The sequence below is a fragment of the Aspergillus luchuensis genome, chromosome 1 (assembly GCF_016861625.1).
Source record: "Aspergillus luchuensis IFO 4308 DNA, chromosome 1, nearly complete sequence".
In the NCBI taxonomy this organism is placed as follows: domain Eukaryota; kingdom Fungi; phylum Ascomycota; class Eurotiomycetes; order Eurotiales; family Aspergillaceae; genus Aspergillus; species Aspergillus luchuensis.
The window spans coordinates 3,201,691-3,224,300 of record NC_054849.1 but is presented as its reverse complement, the minus strand read 5'-3'; the positions used below and the strand labels follow the sequence as shown (position 1 = coordinate 3,224,300).

The following is a 22,610-nucleotide window of genomic DNA, read 5'->3' as shown; positions in this document are numbered from 1 at the left end:
GCCGAGGTATGACCGAAGTATGAAGCAGTATCTCAAAGCGTGTTTCAAGGCAATCTGTGGAGAAATCCTCCGAACCTTAATGAATATGCCTTAGGCTACGGAGAAAAAGAATGAAATGGGTCACGGGCGTCCGAGTTTCAACCTCAGACATACGGGCTAATTGGCAGATATCATGACCATAAATATAACCACTGCACCTCGGCTCCCAGGATGTTCGGAACATCGCGGAAACCTCGAGTTACACAGGACAATGTCCCAGAGCAGATGATTCGCTGGTTCTACTATATAGCTCATGAGTCTTGCTAATGGTGATTGTTCTCCGAGCGGTACTCGAAACACACAAAAGCATGGCATCGAGCACCAAGCTTTTGGTGGAATGGGTGGTTAGTGGAAATCGTGGCCCGTTAGTGGAACCGACCAAAAATGGCGCTCGCGATAGCCACGCGAATATTTCGTCATCCTCCGGTGGAGCGAGCGAGATAAGAAGGAAATTAAATTGGAGCGACTTTCCTACGTATTCATGCCCTGTCTCCTCCTGAGCATCTACTTAGTACTTACAGCAGTGCTGCAATTGCTTTTTGGCTTAGCTCACCTTTCGTGCCTGTTTGTCTTCCTCGGCAAACGGCAAACAACCCCGCAATGTTCTCCGTCGTTTACCTTTACTACAAATTTCTTGCGTTCTTGATTAGGCGATTCATCGCCCCCGAGAAAAATACGCAAGCTACGCCCGATGACGTCTATCAGATTCCGTCACGCGATTCAGGACGGACTATCAAAGCGCACGTCTACCGAAATGCAACCGCATCCACAGGGCCGACCCCCGTGTTGATCAACTTCCACGGCAGTGGGTTCATGCTCCCTCGTCACGGAGCCGACGATGCATTCTGTCGCCAGATGAGCCACGAAACCGACCGGACAGTCCTCGATGTCCAATACCGCCTAGCACCCGAGAATCCCTTCCCCGCAGCTCTCAACGATGCCGAGGATGTGGCCAAGTGGGTTCTGGGACAGCCCGAGAAATTCGATCTTAGCCGTGTCTCTTTGTCGGGGTTCAGTGCGGGTGGTAATCTCTCCCTGGCTGCTGCAGCCAACCTGTTTCCGCCAGACACCTTCCACTCCGTTCTGGCGGTCTATCCCGTGGTGGACCTGCATACGAATCCGGCGTTGAAGACCGCACCGGATACTTCAGGCAGAGCGATCCCCGCTGTAATCTCGAAGATCTTTGACAGGTGTTACACGCATGCTGCATATGATACCCGTGACCCGAGAATCTCGCCGCTCTATGCTAGTGCCGACCGATTCCCTGCGCGGGTGATGATTGTCAGTGCGGCCTGCGACAACTTGGCGCCTGAGGCGGAGGCGCTGGCGGAGAAGATTGCCAAGGAACCGGGGAAGGAGGTGGTGCGGCAGCGGATGCAGAGCTGCAATCACGGCTGGGATAAATCTGCTCGCCCGGGAACGGTGCAGGCTGATGCAAGAGAGAAGACATATGCCATGGCGGCAGCCATGTTGTCGAGGTAGATATCTGTACTGTCTCAACTCTCAAGAGATGTATCATAGACACATATCTACACAAAACGTGATTTTCTGTATCGCAACCTCGCTTTCTTAATGTGTAGCGTGAGGTAAAAAGCGGTGAAGATGGTCAGTTATCAGGATGGTTAAGACTCAAGCCATCCATGGAAACATCAGACCACCATCACCACCCCTCCTGCCTAGTCTGGCACTAGGAAGCGACCCAGCAACTACCGGTCCCCATCGGTTTCAATTGATCAGCATGTTACTGGACGAGCAGGAAAAAAGCGTGATGAAGAGAAGGGTCTGGAAAAACAAAAAATTCAGGAACAGTGGGCCGCCATGCCAATCCTTATAACAGACCGCGTGGGATCCTGAAGCGGCGGTTCCTGACCTTAAGCCATGGTGTTGCAGTGGCTGAAACCGCGGTTGACGCTGTGTGGTCACTGTGGTGGGCGGCTGACACTCAGTGGCCCTACCCTATACCCTACATCATAGCCCAATTGAGGGGTTTGTTTCAGAAGTGACGGGCGGTTTACCAAGGCAAAATGGGGAAGGAGGTATGAGGATTACGCGGGTAACGTATCCACGCCCTGGTGCCTGAGTCGGTCCCGAGGTTGAGGGTAACATGGCTGACAGCCTGGTTGGTCACTTTGTGTCAGATTCAACAATGACTATTATCACTTATTTTGCCTTTTCCTCCCTTTTTCTCTGTTTTGGTGACAGGGGATATGGTTAAATATTTACCTTCTGAGTAAAAAAAAAAAAGAAAGAGAAAAAAAGCGCCGCGATAATCAACGTGCTGATTCTGCAACGATCCCCCATACACACTAAAGCACACCACCAGCCCACCCCCCATAGTGGATGCAGCAGATTTACCACTGGGCCTCCGCCGCCGTTTAATGAGGAAGAATCGGTCAGGCGGGCCGTGGGTCGCAATAATAACAATAACGAACTTGAGGCCCAAATCAGGTTGTCGCATTGCCTCTGCTGCTCGCTGTTGGCCCGCCGCAGAGTAATCCTCTCTCTCATTAGCTCATTCCCTCCTCTTTGGACTCCTCCGTCCTCAGTCGACGAGTCGCCCTCCTTTCCCTCTCCTTCTCCCATCCCGTCTCTTTTCAGATTTCGCCCCTCCCCGCAAGTCGGATGCTGCTCTTGAGCGCCTCCATCTCGTCCACCGTGCTTCTAGTACTGTGGACGAGCCTTCTAGCGTCTCGCGATTCGCGTCGTTGATACTTGAACCCCTTTTCTCTTTTCTACTTTATTATTTCGTACTGCCCATTCTCTGCATTTTCGATCTGCCTATCGGCGTTATTGTTATTAGTGTCAATTTTTGCCGGGATACATGCTCCATGTGTGATTAACGATCCCGCCCATCGCCAATTGCATCATGGAGCCGATATATTTCACCGAGGTCGACGAGTCTCGGTACCGCACTGAAGTTCTTCTTCTACCTTCCGAGGAATCAGAAACGGCGCGACAACGAAAATTGGTGGAGGATGCACGTCAACTGGGGCTAAAGGTGCCGGAAGTCGAGGTGGTGACATCTCTGGCTGCATCCATTGCCTCCGGTATGGTGGACTTGTCATCTCCCATCAGATCCTCCGGCTCCTCGACCGATCGAAACTCAACCTACGAAGTCATTCCGTCCCTCGAGACCCCGCCGCATATCGATCAACTTGCCTCGTCCCTCTCCGATTTTACCGTCGCCTCCGAGCCTGTCCAGGCTGGCAGCACTCGGTCATTCGCGTCCATGTCTACTCGGCCGACATCTTATAGCTCTTTTGAGGGAAGGTTGGCGCCGGGGATAGATAGCCTAGCCGCTAGGCCTCCCGGGAACCGTGCATCAATGTTTAGCATGACCTCCGCGGATAAAAGGGAAAGAAGAAAATCAACGCTCAAGTCGGCAATCGGGAAGATCCATTTTAGGAAGAAGCGATCGCCATCCCCCGTCCTCCTTCCGCCCGCCGCGCAGATCACCGTCGCTAAAGGCGAAAAAGGCGTCGAACGAGTATATATCGAGTCGAAACCGTCGGAAGCACAAAATAACGATTCCGCCACGGATGATAAACAGGTTCTCAGGCTGGAGATTCCTGTCTTCGACAATGAATCGATGCAGCGAAGCTTGGATGATACACAATTATACCAGATGCGCGAGTCCCATATAGCGGAGATGAACCGGCATAATGCTTTTCAGGATGCATTCATGGCACAACTGCGACGGAGACAGCAGACTATCGTTACGGACCAGCTTGCAGAGAACAAGCGCACGGAAGAAAAGAAGCGCGAGAAGGTCCGTCACTATTACTAATGGCTGTATCATACTTGCTGACCTTTGCAGAACACGGCCGATGCCATCCGCATGGAGGAACGACAACTTACAGTGGAAATGGAGCAAATGCGAGAATTCGAACGCGCGAAACTGAACTCGCGCACGCGCATCAAATACATGGAAGGGTTCTTTAACAACTCGAGCCCGCCGCCATCGCCCGTATCCGGATCGAAAGCAGACACAGTGCCGAGTCGCAAGTTCACTGCGCAACACAAAGCTCAGTTGGCACAAGAGTATCACGATCACAACACCATGGACCAACTGCATCAAGCCAAGATCAAGGTGTTGCGCGACCGCCAAGAACTGCGACTCCAGGAAGCCATCGCGCGAATGGAAAGAGAGCTGGACGATCTGATCGACAAGCATGCCCTGGAGTTTGCGCGGATGCAGCAGAAGCATCAGCAGGAAGAAGCAGACATTTTACAAGCATTTGACGCCAAAAAGTCGAGGTTACGACACCGCTGGACCCTGGAAGAAGCCATCTTGCGAAAGAAACTGGAAGTGCAACACGGGCAGCCGTACGGGCCGCTGCCCCCTTTGTCGTTCAACGACTCGCATTATGAAACGCGTGACTCGGCCATTTGCGTGACCGACCAGACAGGATCTGCCAGCGGTGATGAGGGACCGGTGCACCACAAGAGAGGGGGACAGGTGCTTTGATTACGATGTGATGCCTAAGTGATACCCTTTCCTTTTTCCCTCGGTCTCATCATGCATATATGCAGTTCCTATATACTACACTAATGTCTCATATACTCACTACCCTTTCTACATTTTTTTGTAATTAATTACTTTCTTGTCACTCCTTGATCTTTCGTTACATCTCTTCTGTCGCTGCCTGGTGTCGTTCAGGAGCGAGCTTCCAGCATCATATACGACAGCCGCTTTCATACAGGTTCATTCATGTGCATAGCGTTGATAGTGGATATTCCCCTTTATAATAGACCTTGCTTTATGTTTTCAATAGGACGACCAGTCCATAATATGAAAGGATAAATTCTAACCAATTCAGGAGTATCTAAAAGCACAGCTCGCTCGTCATGCACCCAGTAAACGCCAATAACACAGAAAACCCATGTATCCGTCAATTACACATCAGAAACCGGCGAAGCAGACCCAACCTCTTTCCCACTGCCACGACGCTTCCCCAACCTCTCCAACAACGTCTCAACCCTCCCATCCCCTCCCGTAATTACCCCCTCCGTCTGCTTATCTCTCCCACTATCCCCTATCACCACCGCCCGTTCCACCACCCCCGTATTAGAAATCTTGAACCTCCCCACGCGCCCATCCTCCCACTCCACCCGTACATAAACCGCCTCCAACGCCGTCGGCGCCAACGAGACAATCCCCAGCTCATTCTTCGCTATGCGCGTCTCCTCCCCGGCACCACTACCTCCAGTCGCCGCCGTCGTAGAAGCATTAGGGCCAAGAATATCCCTTTCCCACGGCCTCTCATCATCCTCATAGATAGCATCATCATCATTGACCCCGCGTCTCACAACACCCAGCTTTTCTCGCAGATAGCGCACCGCATCACACCGTAAATGCCACACGACGAGTTGCTTGCGCACTTCCCGTACGAAGGTCTTGAGATCCTGTTTGCGCGTCTTGTGTTTCCATGGTTTGAGCTGTCGCTCCTGTTCCTGATCCTCATCCATCATCGCGTCTTCTTCCTCATCCTGGGAAGTATTTAGAGCGGTTGAAGCCGGTAAAAACACCCTCTCCAATTTCCTCATATCCACCACCGCCGGAACGGTATGTTTATGTACGCGCACTTCTCTCTTCTTCCCTTCATCTTGGGGTGTCTTGGGGGATATCCGTCGGAGGAGAATGTAGTATGGTTTTGTGTATGTTCCGTCGCGCGCGCAAATGTCTATTCGAATGCCGAGGAGGTTGGGGGATTCGGAGGTTGGTGAGGGGTCAGTGAAGGGGAAGGTGGTTGTGGAGAAGGCGATGCGGTGGTGGTTTGTTTGCGCGTGCGTCGAGGTGCTTTGGATTAGGGGGGAGATGTCGGTCCATTGTTGTTGGTGTTGTTGGGAGGTGAGGGTTGGTGGTTGGGATTTGGAGAGGCGTTGCAGTGCGCGCGAGGAGAGGAGGCTGCTTGTTAGGATGCGACGGCGGTGTTGGAGGGTACGGACTAGCGGGTGGGTTAGTTGGTTGTTTTGTGGGGGGTTGGGAGATTAGAGGCTTGGGGGACGGACTTTCTGCGCGGATGGAGGAAATTTCGGAGTCGAGGTCGTCGGTGTCCATTTTCGAGGGATAGAGGATATTGTTTGTTGTTTAGGTGGTGGAGGGTTTGGTGGTGATGGAGCTCGGGCGGAGATGGATACGACTACTATGTTTGGTGGTGGTGATAGGCGGTGTTTGTTGACAGGAGCTGCATCACGTGAGGGGGGGATCCCGGGCCCGCGGCTCCTTTCCAGGTTGCAGTTCGATTGGCGGATGAAATTGTATCCTGGTCTGTGATCCACCGTGCTGGGTCGGCTGGGTATTTGCTTAGTCCTTGCTTTTGGGGGGAGGGGAGGAGAGTTGAATGTTTATCCCTGAATAAGCTATTGAGGTGTATGTTGAATAGAGTTGTTATTGTTGCTATAATGTATAAGTATTGAACCTTATGGTGGAGAGGATAATAAGTTGTAACTATGAGTCGTCATAATTGGAGGCTCTGTTGTCACACAGGATTACCCCAGCACGAGATCTTTACCTAAGGTACTAATTCCATCTGCATCTGAAGAATCAACGCATGGAGGGATCGCCAGGCCCTTAATGCGCAACATTAATAATGACGGCTGACCACAGCCAATCACAAGGGAGCCATCGCCGGTTCCAGCCAAGCAGCTGTGGACAAACAAGCTTGACGCTTGAGGCCAGCTTGCCTCAAGTTCACTCGCCTCTCTCCACCACGTCGAATGGATGCCTCATCCCGGCCTGTTCCAGTCCTTCCTTCGTCTCCCTCTTCCCGTCTTCCCCCTTTCTCCGCTTCTTCCTCCCTCCATGACCCTGCGGATCCCTACTCTTCCCACGAACATCGTCATTCCGCAGCGGATCGTCCTCAGGAGGTGGAACTCCAGTCTCTAGCATGCAGCACCGACACGCGTGAACACCACCATCCTTTGCATTACACAGACCACCTCTCTGACTATCACCTCGAACCCTCCGCCGTTCTCTCGCCTTCACCATCTGACCCCGACGACTCCGATTCGGATTCTCCCAGTCACTCTCTACACTCACGACACCCACACGCTCCCTCCCATCGTGGCAAATCACCCATGAAGCGCAAAGGCCGCACGGTCTTGAAACGCCGCTCCAAGCCCTCCTTGACCATAGCGACGGGCCAGAACGGCTACGCGAGCGACAGTATGGATTCCTCCATCGAGATGCGAAAGAGGGACACCTCTGTCGAGTCTACGTCCGCTCGGGCGAATCGCCTCATGTCACGTCCTAGTTTCACTCTCGACCAAGATCCTCCAATGACCCCGCAAACGCCCGCCATGACGACGACCTCTTTCGCGAATTTGCCCGCCAGCGACCGGAGAAACTTTCTGCTGCTGTGTGTGCTATACTTCCTCCAGGGTATCCCCATGGGGCTGGCCACCGGATCCGTCCCTTTCCTACTGAAGCCGTACTTGTCGTACGGTCAAATCGGTGTCTTCTCACTCGCATCCTACCCCTACTCGTTGAAGCTGCTTTGGAGCCCTATCGTTGATGCCATCTGGAGCCGGCGGTTCGGCAGGCGCAAGAGTTGGATCACACCCATCCAGGTCATCGCCGGATTGGCCATGATCTATCTCGGCGGACGCATTGAAGAGATGATGCAGCAGGCGGGCGCCAATGGTGGTGCTGGCGTCTGGAACTTTACATACTGGTGGTTTTTGCTGGTGTTCTTCTGCGCTACGCAGGATATTGCGGTGGATGGATGGGCAATTACCCTCATGTCGCCCCCGAATATCTCCTACGCATCGACTGCCCAGACGGTGGGATTGACAGCCGGCCACTTCCTATCCTACACTGTGTTTTTGGCCTTCAACTCGGCCGACTTTGCAAACCGCTGGTTCCGGGCCGTTCCTGCGGAAGGTGGATTGCTGTCGCTGGGCACGTACTTGAAGTTCTGGGGCTGGGCTTATCTTGTTGTGACGACATGTCTGGCCGTCATGAAGAAGGAAGACCGGACGCATGAACGCGATAGCATCATGGACGTGTACCGCAGTATGTGGAATGTGCTGAAGCTTAAGAACATTCACACCATCATCCTGGTCCATCTGATCGCCAAGATTGGTTTCCAAGCCAACGACGGCGTAACAAGTCTGAAGCTGTTGGACAAGGGATTCGGCCAAGACAACATGGCGCTAGTGGTGTTGATAGACTTTCCTTTTGAAATCGGGCTGGGATACTACGCTGGCAAGTGGTCGACGGAGTACACGCCCATGCGGCTGTGGTGCTGGGCGTTCATCGGACGACTGGCGGCAGCCGTCCTGGCCCAGATCACAGTGATGATCTTCCCGTCGGCTGAGCAGGTCCCGTTCTGGTACCTACTGACCGTGATTGGAGAGCATGTGTTTTCGACATTCATGAACACGGTGATGTTTGTGGCGGTGAGTGCATTCCATGCGCGCATCGCTGACCCAAGCATTGGCGGTACCTACATGACAATGCTCGCAACGTAAGTTTTATTACCCTATCATTCAATAGACCTCTACTAATCATCTAACAGTGTCTCCAACCTGGGCGGTACATTCCCTCGATACTTCATCCTCAAGCTAGTGGACATGTTCACCGAGGCAACATGTGTTCCACCAACGGTGCCACCACCGTCCGAGAAACTGAAGGGTGACCTCGTCACGGAGGCCTTCTCATGTGCACTAGAGCCTGACCGGACGCGCTGCGTCAACGGAGGAGGCACCTGCCACGTTCAACACGACGGATACTACACGACGAACATCCTGTGTGTGTTGATTGGCGTAGTGACATTTTTCTTCTTCATCCGGCCGGCTGTTTTGAAACTGCAGGGTCTGCCACTCCGGGCGTGGAGATTAACCCCGGGCAGACACTAGCCAGTCAGTTTCCATGATGTATTTTAAATATAGCATAAAACCTTCAACAAGAGTCTAGACATGAATGAAACAAGAGTTTAGACATGAATGAAGAACCAAACGGATGCATTGAAAGTATCCAGATGACACTTTGTGCGAGGGTAAGCGAGCCCATGGTTCGTTCGCTCTTTGGTCCGGATCCCTGCATTAGCGGAGATGTGAAGCACTAGCGTGCCTGATCTGCAGGGTCTGTCTGTATGATATAAATATAGACAGCCCAGCCTCCTCCCATATTATTTCCTCTAACTTTCCATGAATAATTGCTGTGATTACTAGTATCAAAAATGAAGTTCACCCTCCTCCCCACTCTAGCCACTACCACCCTCCTCTTCCTCCCAACAGCATACACCTCCACCTTAGAAACCCTCCGTTACAAAAACGTTCGCCTCCCCTCCCTTCCCCCAAAACTGTTATATCCCCCCACACTAACATCACCCCACTACAATGGTATACAGTGGGACCTCCGCCTCTTCTCACCAGGCTGCGACCCCAACACCACCAGCTTCGAGCTATCCCTCTTCCACCGGCAAGGCGTCTCAGGCACAGCAGATGGATGCGAGACCCTCGATTCCAGCGTGATTGTGTCCGCGGTGGACACCTTCTCGTGGAAGAGTCCCGGCGCGACGACATACGATTTATGTCTGTATGATGTATGTGGGAGCAGCGGGAATGGCACTGGAAGGGTAGAGGTGATTCGCGATGGGTGGGAGGTTTGTGTTAAGTATTGGGGGTGGATGGGGTGGGGGGTTGTGGAGCATGGGGGGGATTGTTGATCTCTTTATTCAGACTTCAGTAGATGGTTGATGCGTGATGGTGATGTTTGAGATGAGATGAGATGAATATGTACTAGATATTATACTAAACATGAATATGGTATATATACAGAGCGGAGATTGTCACGACTAACTTAGTCAAATTAGATTAATTAAGCATCCAAATCCCTCACAGCCCAATCCACCAACGCCCTCGCATACCCGCGATGCAACCTCCCCACCCAAGCAGGAACTTTCTTCTGCATCGGTTCTTCGTCACTTATAACCTCATAATCATGTGCCGAGGCGAATCGTACATCGACTACTTCTTCTCCCTGGTATACATATACCTCTGAGATGCTGAGCTCGTGTCGCCCCCCGCTCATCAGTCGCCAGGGGTATCCCCATCGGGCGATTTTCTCGAAGAAGAGGCGCGGTTCGTCGGGCATGTGCCATGAGAGTAGGAGGCCTGTTGTGGGGGCGGAGGTGTGTTGGATTGTGAAGACGGAGTTGAGGAGGGAGCGGTCGCTTCTTTTTTCTTGTGGATTTTGGGGTTTGGGGGTGATGAATAGGGATGAGAGTTTATATGTGAGTGAAGATGTGGTTGTAGGTGTCGATGTAGGTATGAACTCCGGGTCTGTGACGCCCGTATCCCCGGGACTGTATGATTTATTCTTGATTAAGCCGATGAGGCTGCCTTCGACTAGTAGGGGCTTGGTGTTGAGGAAGGTGAGGATCCAGGCGTTGGTTAGGGTTGCTTTGTTGGTTGTGGTGGAGTCATGGGTTTTGGGATGGGATTGGAGAAGTGTGGAGTATCGCTTCAGAAGTGATTTCACTGGTACGTGTTTGGCCTCGTAGACGTCAACTTCGGGACAGTGTTGGGTTGTTGGGTTGCTCGGGGTGCGGAGAGCCAGGCTGGTGGTGGTGGTTGGGTCGATGGGGGGGTATTTGGCTTCGAGGGTGCAGAGGTAGCGGTGCGTGGTGTAGGTTAGGATGATGGGGGGTGTGGTGAGGATGAGGAGGCGGGTTGAGGGGCGCATTGTACTTATTTGTCTATTGAAGGCGTTGACTAGTAGTAATGAAGAAGGGGAATATATACAGGTAAGAATTTGGAGCGGTTGTGTGCAGGATATATATAGAGTTAATGGGATAAAGAAAGTTGGGCTGAGACTTGTGCTTGGATAGCTTCGAATATAAATAAGGAAGATCACTCATTTTAAATCAGGCTCCGAAACGGGATCGGTCGTATGACCTTATGTTCCGCTGGTGAGAACGGTTTAGTTGGCCTACTATTATTGCTGGGATTGTGTCAAAGGATTTAGTCCGATGCAGCCCTGATGAACTGAGGGGATGTACCATAGACGAACACAGTTACCTAATAAAACAAATATTAGTAGTATATCAATCAGCCTAAATCATAGCCATATTTCATTACAATTATAATCTATTGCAATAATAAGACCAGCTCATGCCCTGATAGATATACTCTGTAGTAGATAATAGATTAAACCCCACCAACCCCGACCCACCCCGCCAGCCGATCATCTCATCTCATCACTTCCCCGCCCAAATTTTCTCCAAACACCAACGCCAACACCACCATTACCACTCATCAGTCTACATATACAAACAAATCACAAATTACACCTCTACAATCAATAAACTACAAACCAGCATGTCTACCCTCGACGACATCTTCGGCTCCTCCCCCCCACCCACAACCCACCACTCCCATCCCCACCCTCCCAGCACCACCACCACCACCGAACCCTCCGACCTCCCCTCCCTCCGCCGCCAACACGTCACAGCCGGTTACCGCGACGGCATCAGCGCCTCCAAAACCTCCCATGTCCAAGCTGGTTTCGACGCCGGTTTCCCCATCGGCGCCCAACTCGGCATGCGCGCCGGTACGATCCTCGGTATTCTCGAGGGCGTGCTACGCGGGTACGACGAGAGCCAGAAAGCCGTGGTGAAGAAGCTGCCTTCGGCGGGTGGTCGGAAGGGTGCTACCAGCACCAATGGCACCGCCACTCCTACTACTACTCCTCCTACAATTACCGACGAGGAACGCCAGGCCAAGCGTGCGGAGATACAAGCGTTGTACCAACAAGCCGTCAAGGAGTTGGATGTGCGAAAGGTATTCGAGGGGATCAGTGAGAGGGAGATTTCGGAGGGGGAGAAAGCTGAGATTAGATTGGGGAGACAGGGTGAGGGGGCGATAGCGAAGTGGGAGGAGAAAGTGAGGGTGCCGAGGTGGGAGGAGAATATGGATGCGTTGGAGATGAAGGATACTACTGCTGCTGCTGCTGAAGACAAGGAGGTGGATGTGGAGGAGAGCTGAATGGGTGATTGTGGATGGTACTTTTTATCCTTCTCTCACCTCTCATTTTTGTTTCCTGGCGGGCCCTTGCGGCTGTCGGGATTCAACTAGAGGATCGGGGCGATGTCAGCCTAGCCTGGATTATTTTTCCAGGAGACCCAGCAGCAGGAATTTCCCTGCTTTGCTTGCTTGTTTACCGGCAGGCAGTCTTGGCTTGTATGCAGTCTCGAAGCACTGCATACATACGTCGGGGTCTGGTCTCGGGATGGCTACCTGGCTGGCTCCTCCCCCTGCTGCTGTCGGGACGGCAGGACAGGATGGCCGGATGGTCGAGACGGGACGTGGCTGCAAGGTACGGAGGGGACTTTGCTTGCATAGCGTTTGTGCAGCTATGGGCTGGGTGGTGGTTAGATTCACGCTGAATGTTGATGACTACGTTGAGTGTATGTCGTTGTGCCGCAAAAGACAGATACTATCTATTAATTATCTACATGGTGTTAGAAATTGTTTGAAATAATGAGTGGTGTTCATTCCAAGCCACCACTAAGCCTAACCTACCTACCTACCTATCCATCCATCTATACAAAGAAAGTTCCTAGCTAGATACGATAGACAAAAACCTTATGCACAAGACCCAAATCAACCAACCAACCAACCAACCATTCAACCTGATTTCACAAAAGTACTAAACTAACAAAATCGAATCCACCCAAAACCGGTTTTATGATGCGAGTTCACTCACGCACTTTCACAGATGAAAAAAAATCAGTTAGTAGCCAGATCATCCCTCATTTCTTCAAGGGATGGATGGATGGACATCCCATCCCTAGTAAGCCGAGCTAGTCCGCGGCCGCATCGCATTGCTTGCTCCAAGGGATGAATAAACCAGGGACCGAGTGAAATTTCACTTCGGAACCCCTCGCTGGAAAAACCCCACACATGCCGATGAAGAATTCTTTCCAGTAGGGTAGGAATCTGGGCCTTTGTGGTTCCCGTTTGTTTTGGTTTGTTCGTATTGGGAAAGAGGACATGGTGTCGGTCAATTCATGAGGTATGGATGGATGGATGGATGGCTACGGTGAGGAATGGGTATTCATTGGGTGTGGTGAATGTGGTTTTCTTTGTTATTGTATATGGTATGTATGTTTATGGTATAGTATGAGAAGAGCTCAGTAATTGATGTAGTATGGAGTGAGTGACAGGCGCGCCCGTGCGGGCAATTGCAAGCAATAGTGGGTAGTGAGCGAGTGTTGGGTGGTTAGGAACGAGTGACAGTAGATAGATAGATAGATAGACAGACAGACAAGGAAATGGGTGTCATGATGGACACAAATACAGACAGGCATCAGCATAAATCAGTAAGTAAGTGAGAAAAAAGAGTGGTATGAGACCAACTATCGTAATCAGTTCGTTCGTTGCCTCATCGTTACATGAATCATCGCAGCGCGTTCGCATTGCATTGCATCGTTTCGAGACTACCGGTGAGATTTCCATCTCAGGGGATATTCGTCTCGTCAGGTCATTGATTGGACATGGGCATGGATGGTGCCGCGCATCCATCATATATATGTTGGATTGTCATCATCCGCCGGTAGGGATTTTGGCGGGTCGTTTTTGCGTTCAGCGTCATAAACATTAGATCAATCATGGCGATCCATTCAGTATCGTCGGACAGGGCCGTAAGGGTGGTTTTTGGTAGATCGTAGCAAATAGCCGTACATCATTTAACGCCGTATAGGACTTTTTGTTTTCGAACAGGAATGAGAAAGTAAAAAGGATCGGGAATAACTACATGGGTCTGCGGGACCGAGGAGGTGTAATGTCGCCATGACAGCCCAGCACACGCAATGACTCCCACACCCGTTTATAGAGTGGAGGTCGTGCCAGGGACAGGATGGCCTTGTCGGATCGCTCTTCGCGACAGAGGGTGCACACTTTTTCACGCTCCGGGGAAAGTGACTTCTTTGAGTCAGACCGGGGTCGACGTCGTGACTTCGCTTGCATTGCAGCTGCAGTTGTTCGGTCAATGTCAATGGTGCGCGCTTGACCGCTGCCGCGTCTGGACTGCGGTGGTACTAGAGAAGTCGTAGATGGGGCAACCAGTCGCAAGGTCTCAGCCGCTGGCCGCAGAGCCTCTCGTGACCGCGCCTTGACGGTTTTTCGCGCGGGAGACGGGCAGAGATCCTCTGGGGGCTGATCGGGCATGGACGAAAACTTCTCCAAATGATTGCTGTGCTGACTGTTGGGTGTCTGCGGAGGTTGAAGCTTTGGCGCCGACTTGGCTACCCTGAGATGCACTCGACTGCGAACCTTCTTCAACTTGTCCATTGGCTTCTTGGACAGCGACTTGGGATCGACCGACTCGGTGTCCGAATCGGATTCCCAGACTGACTGTTCGCAGTAAGCTGGTCGTGACGCTGAGGTGGATGGACGATCACGCGCTGAGCTGGCGGTGGGATAGCGTTCAAGCAAGGGCGACCCTGGACTGGGACTAGGGACAGGACTCGGACAATCATTTGAAGGTATGAACATGGCTTTCTCAAAATGAGTGGCGTGTGGCTCCATAGTCACGGGGTTGATGCGAGACGGGGGAGAGATCATTGACGGAGCAATAGGAGGCCGGATTGGTGGAGGGGGCCCCTTCCTGCCGCTATGGGCAATGCCATTCCGGGCTCCATTAGGTAAAGATGGCAATGGCTTCCCACGATGGGAGGGAGGATCGTGACTGTCTCCTTGGTGCATGACCAGGGTGTCCGACGACGCGTTGGGCGTCGCTGTATGCGGTCGTCCTTGTCGTATAGGCGTGGAGGGCTGTGTACACAAAGTTACTTGCGACTGGTTCAAGGGAGTGGACGAGTAAGGATATACGTTGTGCCTAGGACTGGGCGGGATGGGAGGGGGGTGCACTGGCAGAGACTCTACCGCGGGGAGGGAGTTGTCAGGATAGATGGGAGCAGAGTAATTGGATGAGAAGGAGCTGCTTGGTGTCAAATCTGGTGTAGCTTCGGTCTGCACTGAGCTGAACGAACTGTGGTCGTGATGTCCAGAGGCTGTTCCCCACGGACGGGATGATGCAACTTGCTGAAGACCAAGTTGATGTTCTAGCTCGACCACAGACAGGGTAGATCGGTTGTTGTTGGATCGCAATCTCGCAGATTCACCGCGTGCAGTGACAGCAAAGGGAATGTCTTTGGAATACACCGAGGATATCATTGAATACGGGTTACCTTCTTCACTGCCTCTCACATCGCGACTACCTGGTCGACGATTGCCCCAGGGCGAGGCGCCTCCTGGAGTATGCTCCAGGTAGAATGGATCAGGTGTCGACTCGTCAACAATCTCTGGCCCTCTAACAGTATAGAATGATGATGCCCGCTTCCTAGGCGGCGTAGCTGTGGGCAGAATGCTTGCAGTCTGTGATCGGTTCCGGCAGCTATGAAAGGCGTTGGAATCGCCGGGAGGCCGATGATATCCGTCAGCCATGGGCTATGATTATGACGCCGGTGTGAATTTGTTGTGGTGCATTCAGACACGCAGAAACTTCATGAGAAATGAAAGGGACGGATGCAGTTCATACAGGTTCAAAGGAGAGACTAGGTACAAACGAAGGAATGAGGATGGCCAGAAACGAAGAAAGGGTCAAGGGCGGAGGGGATATGTTTATACATCTCTTCCCCAAAAATAACAGTGATGCCTATCCTGGCCTAGGGCAGCCCCATTGCTGGATGGTGGCTAGGTCGGGGAGGAGCCCCGGCGCATGCCAATGCAGAAAGGCGTAAACAAAGCTCGAATGTCCGAGCGCACTGACTCTGAGGACCTATCAGACCTTACATGGTCTCCTTCGGTAGGGATGGGGATGTGCAGCAAGGCGGCAGACCATAGACGCTGGAGCAAGGGAGGCCCCGGAATCCCGATCCGCAACTTTGTTGACGCGGGGTCCTGGTTTTCTGACTCGGCATTATAACCTTGTGCAGTTTCCCTGGAGTTTCAGACTCGGCCTGAGAATGGTATAACGTCAACAATCGCTCTCTGCAGCGTTGCGATTCGAAAGCATTGTGGGCTTGTCAGCTGAGGTCCAGGGGCGTGCCTCCATTATCATCCGCTATCTACTCCCAATGTTCAGGTTTGGCAGCGCAAAAATAGGGCCTGCATGCATACAGTCGACCGGTCCTGCATGATTGTCCCGCTAGTAAGCGCGGCTAGCGATACCACAGGCCCTTGTTGAATGAGGCCTGCCTTTGCTGTCAGTGAGATTTCGAGGAACCTGCGTAGACACTGTTCTGAATTATGCCGGCAATTCCAGAGCCGTGGATACAGGCTGGGGTCTGTTCCCAGGAACCTGGTCTCAAAGAAGGAAGCAGTAGAGAGGTGGTCGCGGATAGTAGAGGCAGGACATGCCGGACTCAACCACGGCTCTGGTGGCCGATCGGCAGCCGATCTTTGGGTCTGGCCTTGTCATCCGTGACCTCCCATCTCTTTGTTGCGGGTCATTCTTCCGCTCATTAACCTCGAGCGATAATTAGACCAGACTGTCAAAGAAACTATCTTCTTAGTCGAAGTTTCCGACATAGTTTTTCAGTGCCAGAGCTCAAGTTCGGAGCAGATCCCATCTGACGCAACTGGTCTTTGGCAATTGGCTATACAAAGATCATGCCACGACCCGCATTCCAGAATTCCAGGTTGCTGCGGATACTGTAGTTCAGGCATTGGAAGGCCGGAGATCTTTCCGGTGTAATTGATCGATTGAGTTTAGTCGTTTTCGAAGAGGTGGTTGTCTGGGTATAAGAAGGTCTTGCCCCCCACGCATTTATTCTCCGAAACGGCTGGCTTGCCGCTCTGCTGGACTTGGTACATACCCAAGTCCTTGCTGTGAGGTGTGCAGAATATTGGCTCTTTTTACCGCAATAGACTCCCTAGCTCCTGTCCTTGAACCAGCCAGTTTCTGAACCTGAAGTCGGTGAAAGTGGTTTCTTTCGTCTGAGATTAGGGTTTGGCATAATGTGCATCTATCGGCAGCAATCGTCCTTGCAAACCGTTACCCTCACCACAAGAGTAAAACCGCCCCATAGCATGTCATTGGAAACTCAACCACGCCGTATCTTTCCTGTCTGCCTGGCAAAGCATCTTCTGTCAATCCATCTATACCTTGCCCTCGTTTCGTCTAGACTGATCACTGATCGCATCATGCCTATTTGTGTTTACTTTGAGTAAGGCCACTCTGGCCTCGGGCCTGTGGCGGCTCGAGTGACTGACAGTGTGGCTTTACGAGACTTTGTCGTACAAATTTAGCAGACATCTAGACCGTCGGGGAAGCACGAAGTTGCATGGCCCGCATTCCCGGACCTGTGCATGACGATGCGGTTTTGCATTTACTCATGCATCTCTCCCACAACTGCTCCGCCGGGTATGCATTGGGGTCATTTTGCACACCAATTCGGTGTAGTGAGAAATGTTTTGTGTGTAGGCCATTGTAGGTGTAATAGGGCAGGTCTTTAAGCTGGCTCTAGTTTCCCCTTATGGATGTTAACGCAGAATCGCCAACGTTTCTTGCCAGTCATAATTATCGACGCCTCCCGGAGTTCTTTTGCATAGTTTATTGATGCTTCTTCACGGGTAATTCGGGATGAAGGCGCACGATCCTGACGCATCATTGAGCAGCTAGTATTCGTTTACTTGCATGGGATCAAGCTCAGCTGACTACTTGTGCTCAGGCAATAACAGTCACTATTTGCCTTGTCCTTGGATTGTCTCCCCGCTGGACTTCTGAATCATTGCCGAAACATCATGAATTGGATGTATAAACGGATTTGAATGTTATTCAAGCATTACCGAAGGCCGAGAAAACGTTATGTAACTATTCTAGTCAAGAGTGGCTGTTTTGTTAGAGTGGTGAGACTTACTGCAAGGAATCTCGACAGGTCTGAAACCGGGTCGGACGGATTGCCTCCCTTGAACTCAATTAATACCCGACTCAGAAGGCCCTTGCCTATGGCTCGTCCTTTTGCAAAATCTAACCCTTCAGCTATAACCCCGAGTGTTCACAGGTCCAATTTCCACCAAGAGGCTGAAATTGCACCTGGACCCCACGATCAACGCCGAAATCCTGTTTTATAGAACCTCTAGCCCCTCCCCACGAAGGCGCCCTGGTTCAGCAATTACTCTGGTCTCGTAGGAAACGAGACAGAACTGATTCATCACATTTACTTACTCCCCTTCCGAGAAACCCTTGTTGATATATTTTCCGTGTGGTTGTACCGCTTATTGTGCGACCGTGGAGGAATAAGCCAACGCTCCATCGTCATCACCACTGGGTCTGTGCTTATAGATGGACCCAGAGTGGAGTTGATTCGACAGCCGGCCCTGGCCGTATCCAGGCTCTGAAAAACTCTAGCACAGATCATCAAGGGGCCTCTTTCCTTTAGGCTTCGAGATCGAGAGGCTTCTCCAGCAAGAAATGACGGCCTGAACTACCGAAAGTCTGCCAGAGACCTGATTCAGTACCTGGGCCACCGGCCAGGTACATGGCGGTGCTAGTTGGCAGCTACCTAATCATGGCGTGGAACTAAGTTGAACCCCAATCAGGAATTGCCAGCACACCCGCTAGGGATTGGGCCATTAATACGACGAAGCTTGGACTAGCGTTGGTTTCTATATATATGTCTTTTCCGACGGGGCCATGATGCAATACATATGGAGTGGGTTTGATATCATCATCTTAGAGTACTGTGAAGCACAGTGTCTATCTCTAGTGGAGGGGGAGAGCGAACGACTAGGAAATTCGTTCGATGGATGATTTCATTGCTATAACTTGATGAGGCAACAGGGCTTCGGAAGACAAAGAGAGACATGAATTGCCTAAATAAAAACCAATTGATTCACCTTGGGTAGACAATTAGTTTGTTGTCCAACCAACGGGCCATCTGAATCATCGTAGTCTATCTGTGCGACCTTTTGTACATTGAAGGTGGGAAGAAAAGGCGTGTGGTAAGAATTATCTTGGCCTGCAGTGTTGTGAATCTCGGCCATCGGCGGGTCAACCATCCTTCTTAAGTGCCTGCGGCGAACATCAGAGACTGAATTCGGTGCAGTTGGGGGTGGTAGTGCAGATCCAGAGAATCAGTCTATTTCATCGATCGGGAGGGTGGATTTTTTATTTTTTTTTTGGGTGCCCGGCGTGACTGACAACGCGCTCCTCGTCGATTTTCCCGATCTTTTCCCGTTCCAATTTCCCTTCCTTTTCCACCCTCCGTCGCCCGCCTCACAGTTAGCTGTTGTTCATACAACTCAGACCGCTGCTACCCGGCCTTGAATCCTCCGCGGGAGCCATTGGGCTTTCTTGCTCTGCTCCATGACTGCTACGAGCCTCTAGCGGTGCTCGTTGCGGTCTGCAGGGCGCTTCCTGGTACAGGTAAGATCCCGTCGCTGCAACTGTCTTCCCGATTTCCCAGCCATCGTAATTCTGCGACGGCGTCTCCCTATTCGACCAGCCACTGCCTTCAAAGTCCCCTCTCACCCTCAATCTGCGTGGCTCGCTCTGAACTGCTTCCACGCGCCCCATTACTATTCTGTATTCTGTCGTGTTTCGAATGAAAATACCCACTGTGCAGCATTCTTTGTGCTAACCCATCGGACATACACAGCGGCGGGTTCATCTTGTGTGCTGGATAGTGCTAGATACTGAGATACTGCTGGAGCTGTGCATATTTCTCCTGACACGCTGTCAAAACCCACGTCTGGTTGCAGGGCTCTCGTTCCTGGTCCCATTCTGTGAGGGCCGAATCCCAATTCGCACCCACGTTGTCGTCGCATATCCCGTTTCAGCATCCTCCATCTTCAGCGGTGTCTCATCGCAATCGCGCCGACTTTGACGAGACCTACGACGTTAACGACCCTACAACATTTACGACCCTTTCACCGCAACGCCAGCAGCAGGCTGCTTCCCGTGTCCTTCCTGACTCTACCCATCATCCGTCACTTCGACCCTCGAGCGCTGTCGGCAGCACTCGTTCATTGCGGAGAACAGCCAGACTTTCCCAGCGACCTCCGTCCGTATATGGTTCCGGAAGGCCATCTCAGGTAGAACAGACTATACCGGTGGTCGTGCGACCCGTTTCGGAACACCAAAGTGGTCTCGCTGCTCTGCGTCCAGCACTGTCTGAGGCGCAAACCGAAGAAGACGACGACGAGGCCGACTCGGAAGAGGAATCCTCCCGGCGACCAGGTGAATCGTACTGGCCCCATAGGACAACCAGTATCTCCCCGCGCACCGCGTCTGCTATTCTCTGGACCTTGGAGGAAGCACTTCGCAAACCAATTCCGTTTACGGTAGACTGGGAAGAAGTGAATGCGCCCATGTCTGACGTCGCGGGTGCCCCCGGTCCGTCAGGCTTTGGAGCCAATGGCCGTACTCAGAATGGATCTACTCGCGCCACTCAAGGCCCGGTCCCTGTCAACCCACACCCTGCAAGTGGTTTGCGGACGCCCACGGATATCATGAGGCAACGTCGGGATCGAGAGGCTCGCAAGAAAGCAGAGCAGGAGGCGAGGGATAGGGAGCAGGATGAGATCGAGCGCAGACAGCAACAGGAGCAGAATAGGCCCGGTCCAGCTTATGCTGCTGGCGTTGCCGGTGACAGAAACTCGCAACGAAGGACGCAAATCCCAGAGCGGTCTTCCACAACCACGAAACGACCAGAGCCTCAAGCCTCTGCGTCTATCCCTGGAACTGGTGGTGCACATGGACCGCTGAGGCCGACTACCTCGGCTGGGCAGCCTAGTGCATCTCAACAGCCTCAGGCTGCCCCGCAGAGCTCTGCCGGGTGGTCCAAGCAGGCAGCTCAGGCGGCGTCTGAACAGCCAAGTTCCCAAGCCCAACAACAATCTCGTAGAATTCCGTTTCCTCACGCCTTCGAACGATGGGAAACACTCTCGTCCCACTGGGAGGGTTTGACTGGTTACTGGATCCGCAAGCTGGAGCAGAATAATGAAGCGCTCGAGCGCGATCCTCTTAATCAACAAATGGCGCGCCAGGTGACGGACCTTTCTGCCGCTGGAGCCAACCTCTTCCATGCTGTTGTCGAGTTGCAACGCCTGCGGGCCTCATCGGAGCGGAAGTTCCAGCGTTGGTTCTTTGACACTCGTGCTGAACAAGAACGCTCGAAAGAGTTGTTAGCGGAACTAGAGAGGCAGGTTAGGACTGAGAGACAAGCCCGGTCTGATGCTCTCACTTCACTGCAGAAAGCAGAGAGCGACAAGTCACGCGCCGAAGAGCTGCTGAAAGAAATGCGCCGTGAGTTGCAAATTTCCAAAGACGAGGCCCGCCGCGCATGGGAAGAATTGGGTCGGCGCGAACAAGAAGAACGCGACCGCACTACATCCCTCCGGAATGGAGAACCTACATTAGTCGGAGGCGTACAGGTCGTACCGATGATCCCAGGCCCCGCCAGTCGGCATAATACCAATCGCCCGCCAACCCGAGAAAGCCCATACGCAAGTGGTGAGAGCGCCGCGAGAACCACAGCGGTGACGGAAGGTCAATACTATGAAACTCCTGCATCCCCAACCGGCACCGATCCTTTTGTGGAAGGGCATAGGCCCATCCAGGAACCTCCATCATCATCTCCGGAAGCTCAGAGACAATATCCTGGACATTTCTATGAGCAGGGTGCCGCATATCCAGCTCGGCCAACGTCTGAGAATGATGACCGCTCCTACGGCCCCAGCATTGCTAGTAGCGAGCAAGGAGAAGAAGAGGCCGGCAGCAGCTACCGCCGCAACCCGCAGGGCCAGTCAACTGCTTACCAACCTGCCATGTCCGAAGCGAGCGACGAGTATGAGCATGGGTCAGTAGAGGAAGGCGGATACCCACCCAGTTCTATGCCCACAACATCCGGACCTCTCTATGGAGGCTACACCCAGTCTGTCGATTATAGCGGCTCGGGATGGGGTGTAGGGACAGGTTGGGAGTCCGTAACCCCGCGCCATCGTCATCCTACGCGCCTCAGCGATGTAATCGAAGAAGAGGAACCACGGACGACTCCCAGTCGGGCCAGCTTAGCCAGTCGAAGTGTACAGTGAACTACTCCCGACTTCCTCCGTACATACCATCTTTCAACAACCTTCGGGGGCAAAAGATGCATTTGCTTCACTTCTTTTCGTTTATACCAAGTCTCGCATTGTCTTTACGCCACGAACCGTGTCAAAATACCACCTGTCGTTTTTGCTTCATCGGTTTCTCTATTTTTCTACTTTACTGTTCCATTATATCAACCTGCGTGCCCTTGTTCCTTTGGCGACCATACTTCCCGGCGAGCAATAAATTGCATAGCAAGCATGTACGACTGCTCCCCTCACGCAGTGCATTGGACAGGTCCGGCGTCATTGGACAGGAGGTCGGGTGTAATATTTGTAATTTTACAACTCTTAATGTCTTCTCAAACTATGGATATAGAGCCCTACGTGTGGTTTACATCCAATTCTATAGATGAATCGAAAAAGTCCTATAACCCATTAGCCCGCACCAAAATACACGTGACACGGAAGTAATCATCTTATGCCTAAGGCGCACACACTAAACCCTATCCAGAAAACCAATCCTC

At 52.2% G+C, this 22,610-nt stretch overlaps 9 protein-coding genes across 9 annotated transcripts; 6 read left to right on the top strand and 3 right to left on the bottom strand.

Moving 5' to 3' along the window:
- Positions 1 to 639: 639 nt before the first annotated feature.
- AKAW2_11123A (putative esterase/lipase) lies at positions 640 to 1,521 on the top strand (the record flags this gene model as incomplete). The annotated part of the gene is made up of 1 exon (XM_041682156.1): positions 640 to 1,521. One exon carries the CDS (start codon positions 640 to 642, stop codon positions 1,519 to 1,521), a length of 882 nt encoding a protein of 293 aa, XP_041537843.1.
- Positions 1,522 to 2,905: 1,384 nt separating this feature from the next.
- AKAW2_11122A (uncharacterized protein) lies at positions 2,906 to 4,507 on the top strand (the record flags this gene model as incomplete). The annotated part of the gene is made up of 2 exons (XM_041682145.1): positions 2,906 to 3,808; positions 3,857 to 4,507. The coding sequence occupies 2 exons, from the start codon at positions 2,906 to 2,908 to the stop codon at positions 4,505 to 4,507; spliced, it is 1,554 nt and encodes a 517-aa protein (XP_041537842.1).
- A 428-nt stretch (positions 4,508 to 4,935) lies between these two features.
- On the bottom strand, positions 4,936 to 6,100 carry AKAW2_11121S (uncharacterized protein; the record flags this gene model as incomplete). Its single annotated transcript, XM_041682134.1, has 2 exons — positions 4,936 to 5,987; positions 6,052 to 6,100. 2 exons carry the CDS (start codon positions 6,098 to 6,100, stop codon positions 4,936 to 4,938), a joined length of 1,101 nt encoding a protein of 366 aa, XP_041537841.1.
- A 1,019-nt stretch (positions 6,101 to 7,119) lies between these two features.
- Positions 7,120 to 8,901, top strand: AKAW2_11120A (SD08430p; the record flags this gene model as incomplete). Its single annotated transcript, XM_041682123.1, has 2 exons — positions 7,120 to 8,510; positions 8,562 to 8,901. 2 exons carry the CDS (start codon positions 7,120 to 7,122, stop codon positions 8,899 to 8,901), a joined length of 1,731 nt encoding a protein of 576 aa, XP_041537840.1.
- A 323-nt stretch (positions 8,902 to 9,224) lies between these two features.
- On the top strand, positions 9,225 to 9,713 carry AKAW2_11119A (uncharacterized protein; the record flags this gene model as incomplete). The annotated part of the gene is made up of 2 exons (XM_041682111.1): positions 9,225 to 9,320; positions 9,396 to 9,713. 2 exons carry the CDS (start codon positions 9,225 to 9,227, stop codon positions 9,711 to 9,713), a joined length of 414 nt encoding a protein of 137 aa, XP_041537839.1.
- Positions 9,714 to 9,865: 152 nt separating this feature from the next.
- On the bottom strand, positions 9,866 to 10,732 carry AKAW2_11118S (uncharacterized protein; the record flags this gene model as incomplete). Its single annotated transcript, XM_041682100.1, has 1 exon — positions 9,866 to 10,732. One exon carries the CDS (start codon positions 10,730 to 10,732, stop codon positions 9,866 to 9,868), a length of 867 nt encoding a protein of 288 aa, XP_041537838.1.
- Positions 10,733 to 11,367: 635 nt separating this feature from the next.
- Positions 11,368 to 12,033, top strand: YAE1 (Yae1 family protein; the record flags this gene model as incomplete). The annotated part of the gene is made up of 1 exon (XM_041682089.1): positions 11,368 to 12,033. One exon carries the CDS (start codon positions 11,368 to 11,370, stop codon positions 12,031 to 12,033), a length of 666 nt encoding a protein of 221 aa, XP_041537837.1.
- Positions 12,034 to 13,800: 1,767 nt separating this feature from the next.
- Positions 13,801 to 15,495, bottom strand: AKAW2_11116S (uncharacterized protein; the record flags this gene model as incomplete). The annotated part of the gene is made up of 1 exon (XM_041682078.1): positions 13,801 to 15,495. One exon carries the CDS (start codon positions 15,493 to 15,495, stop codon positions 13,801 to 13,803), a length of 1,695 nt encoding a protein of 564 aa, XP_041537836.1.
- A 4,869-nt stretch (positions 15,496 to 20,364) lies between these two features.
- On the top strand, positions 20,365 to 22,089 carry AKAW2_11115A (uncharacterized protein; the record flags this gene model as incomplete). Its single annotated transcript, XM_041682067.1, has 1 exon — positions 20,365 to 22,089. The coding sequence occupies one exon, from the start codon at positions 20,365 to 20,367 to the stop codon at positions 22,087 to 22,089; it is 1,725 nt and encodes a 574-aa protein (XP_041537835.1).
- Between the last annotated feature and the right edge of the window lie 521 nt (positions 22,090 to 22,610).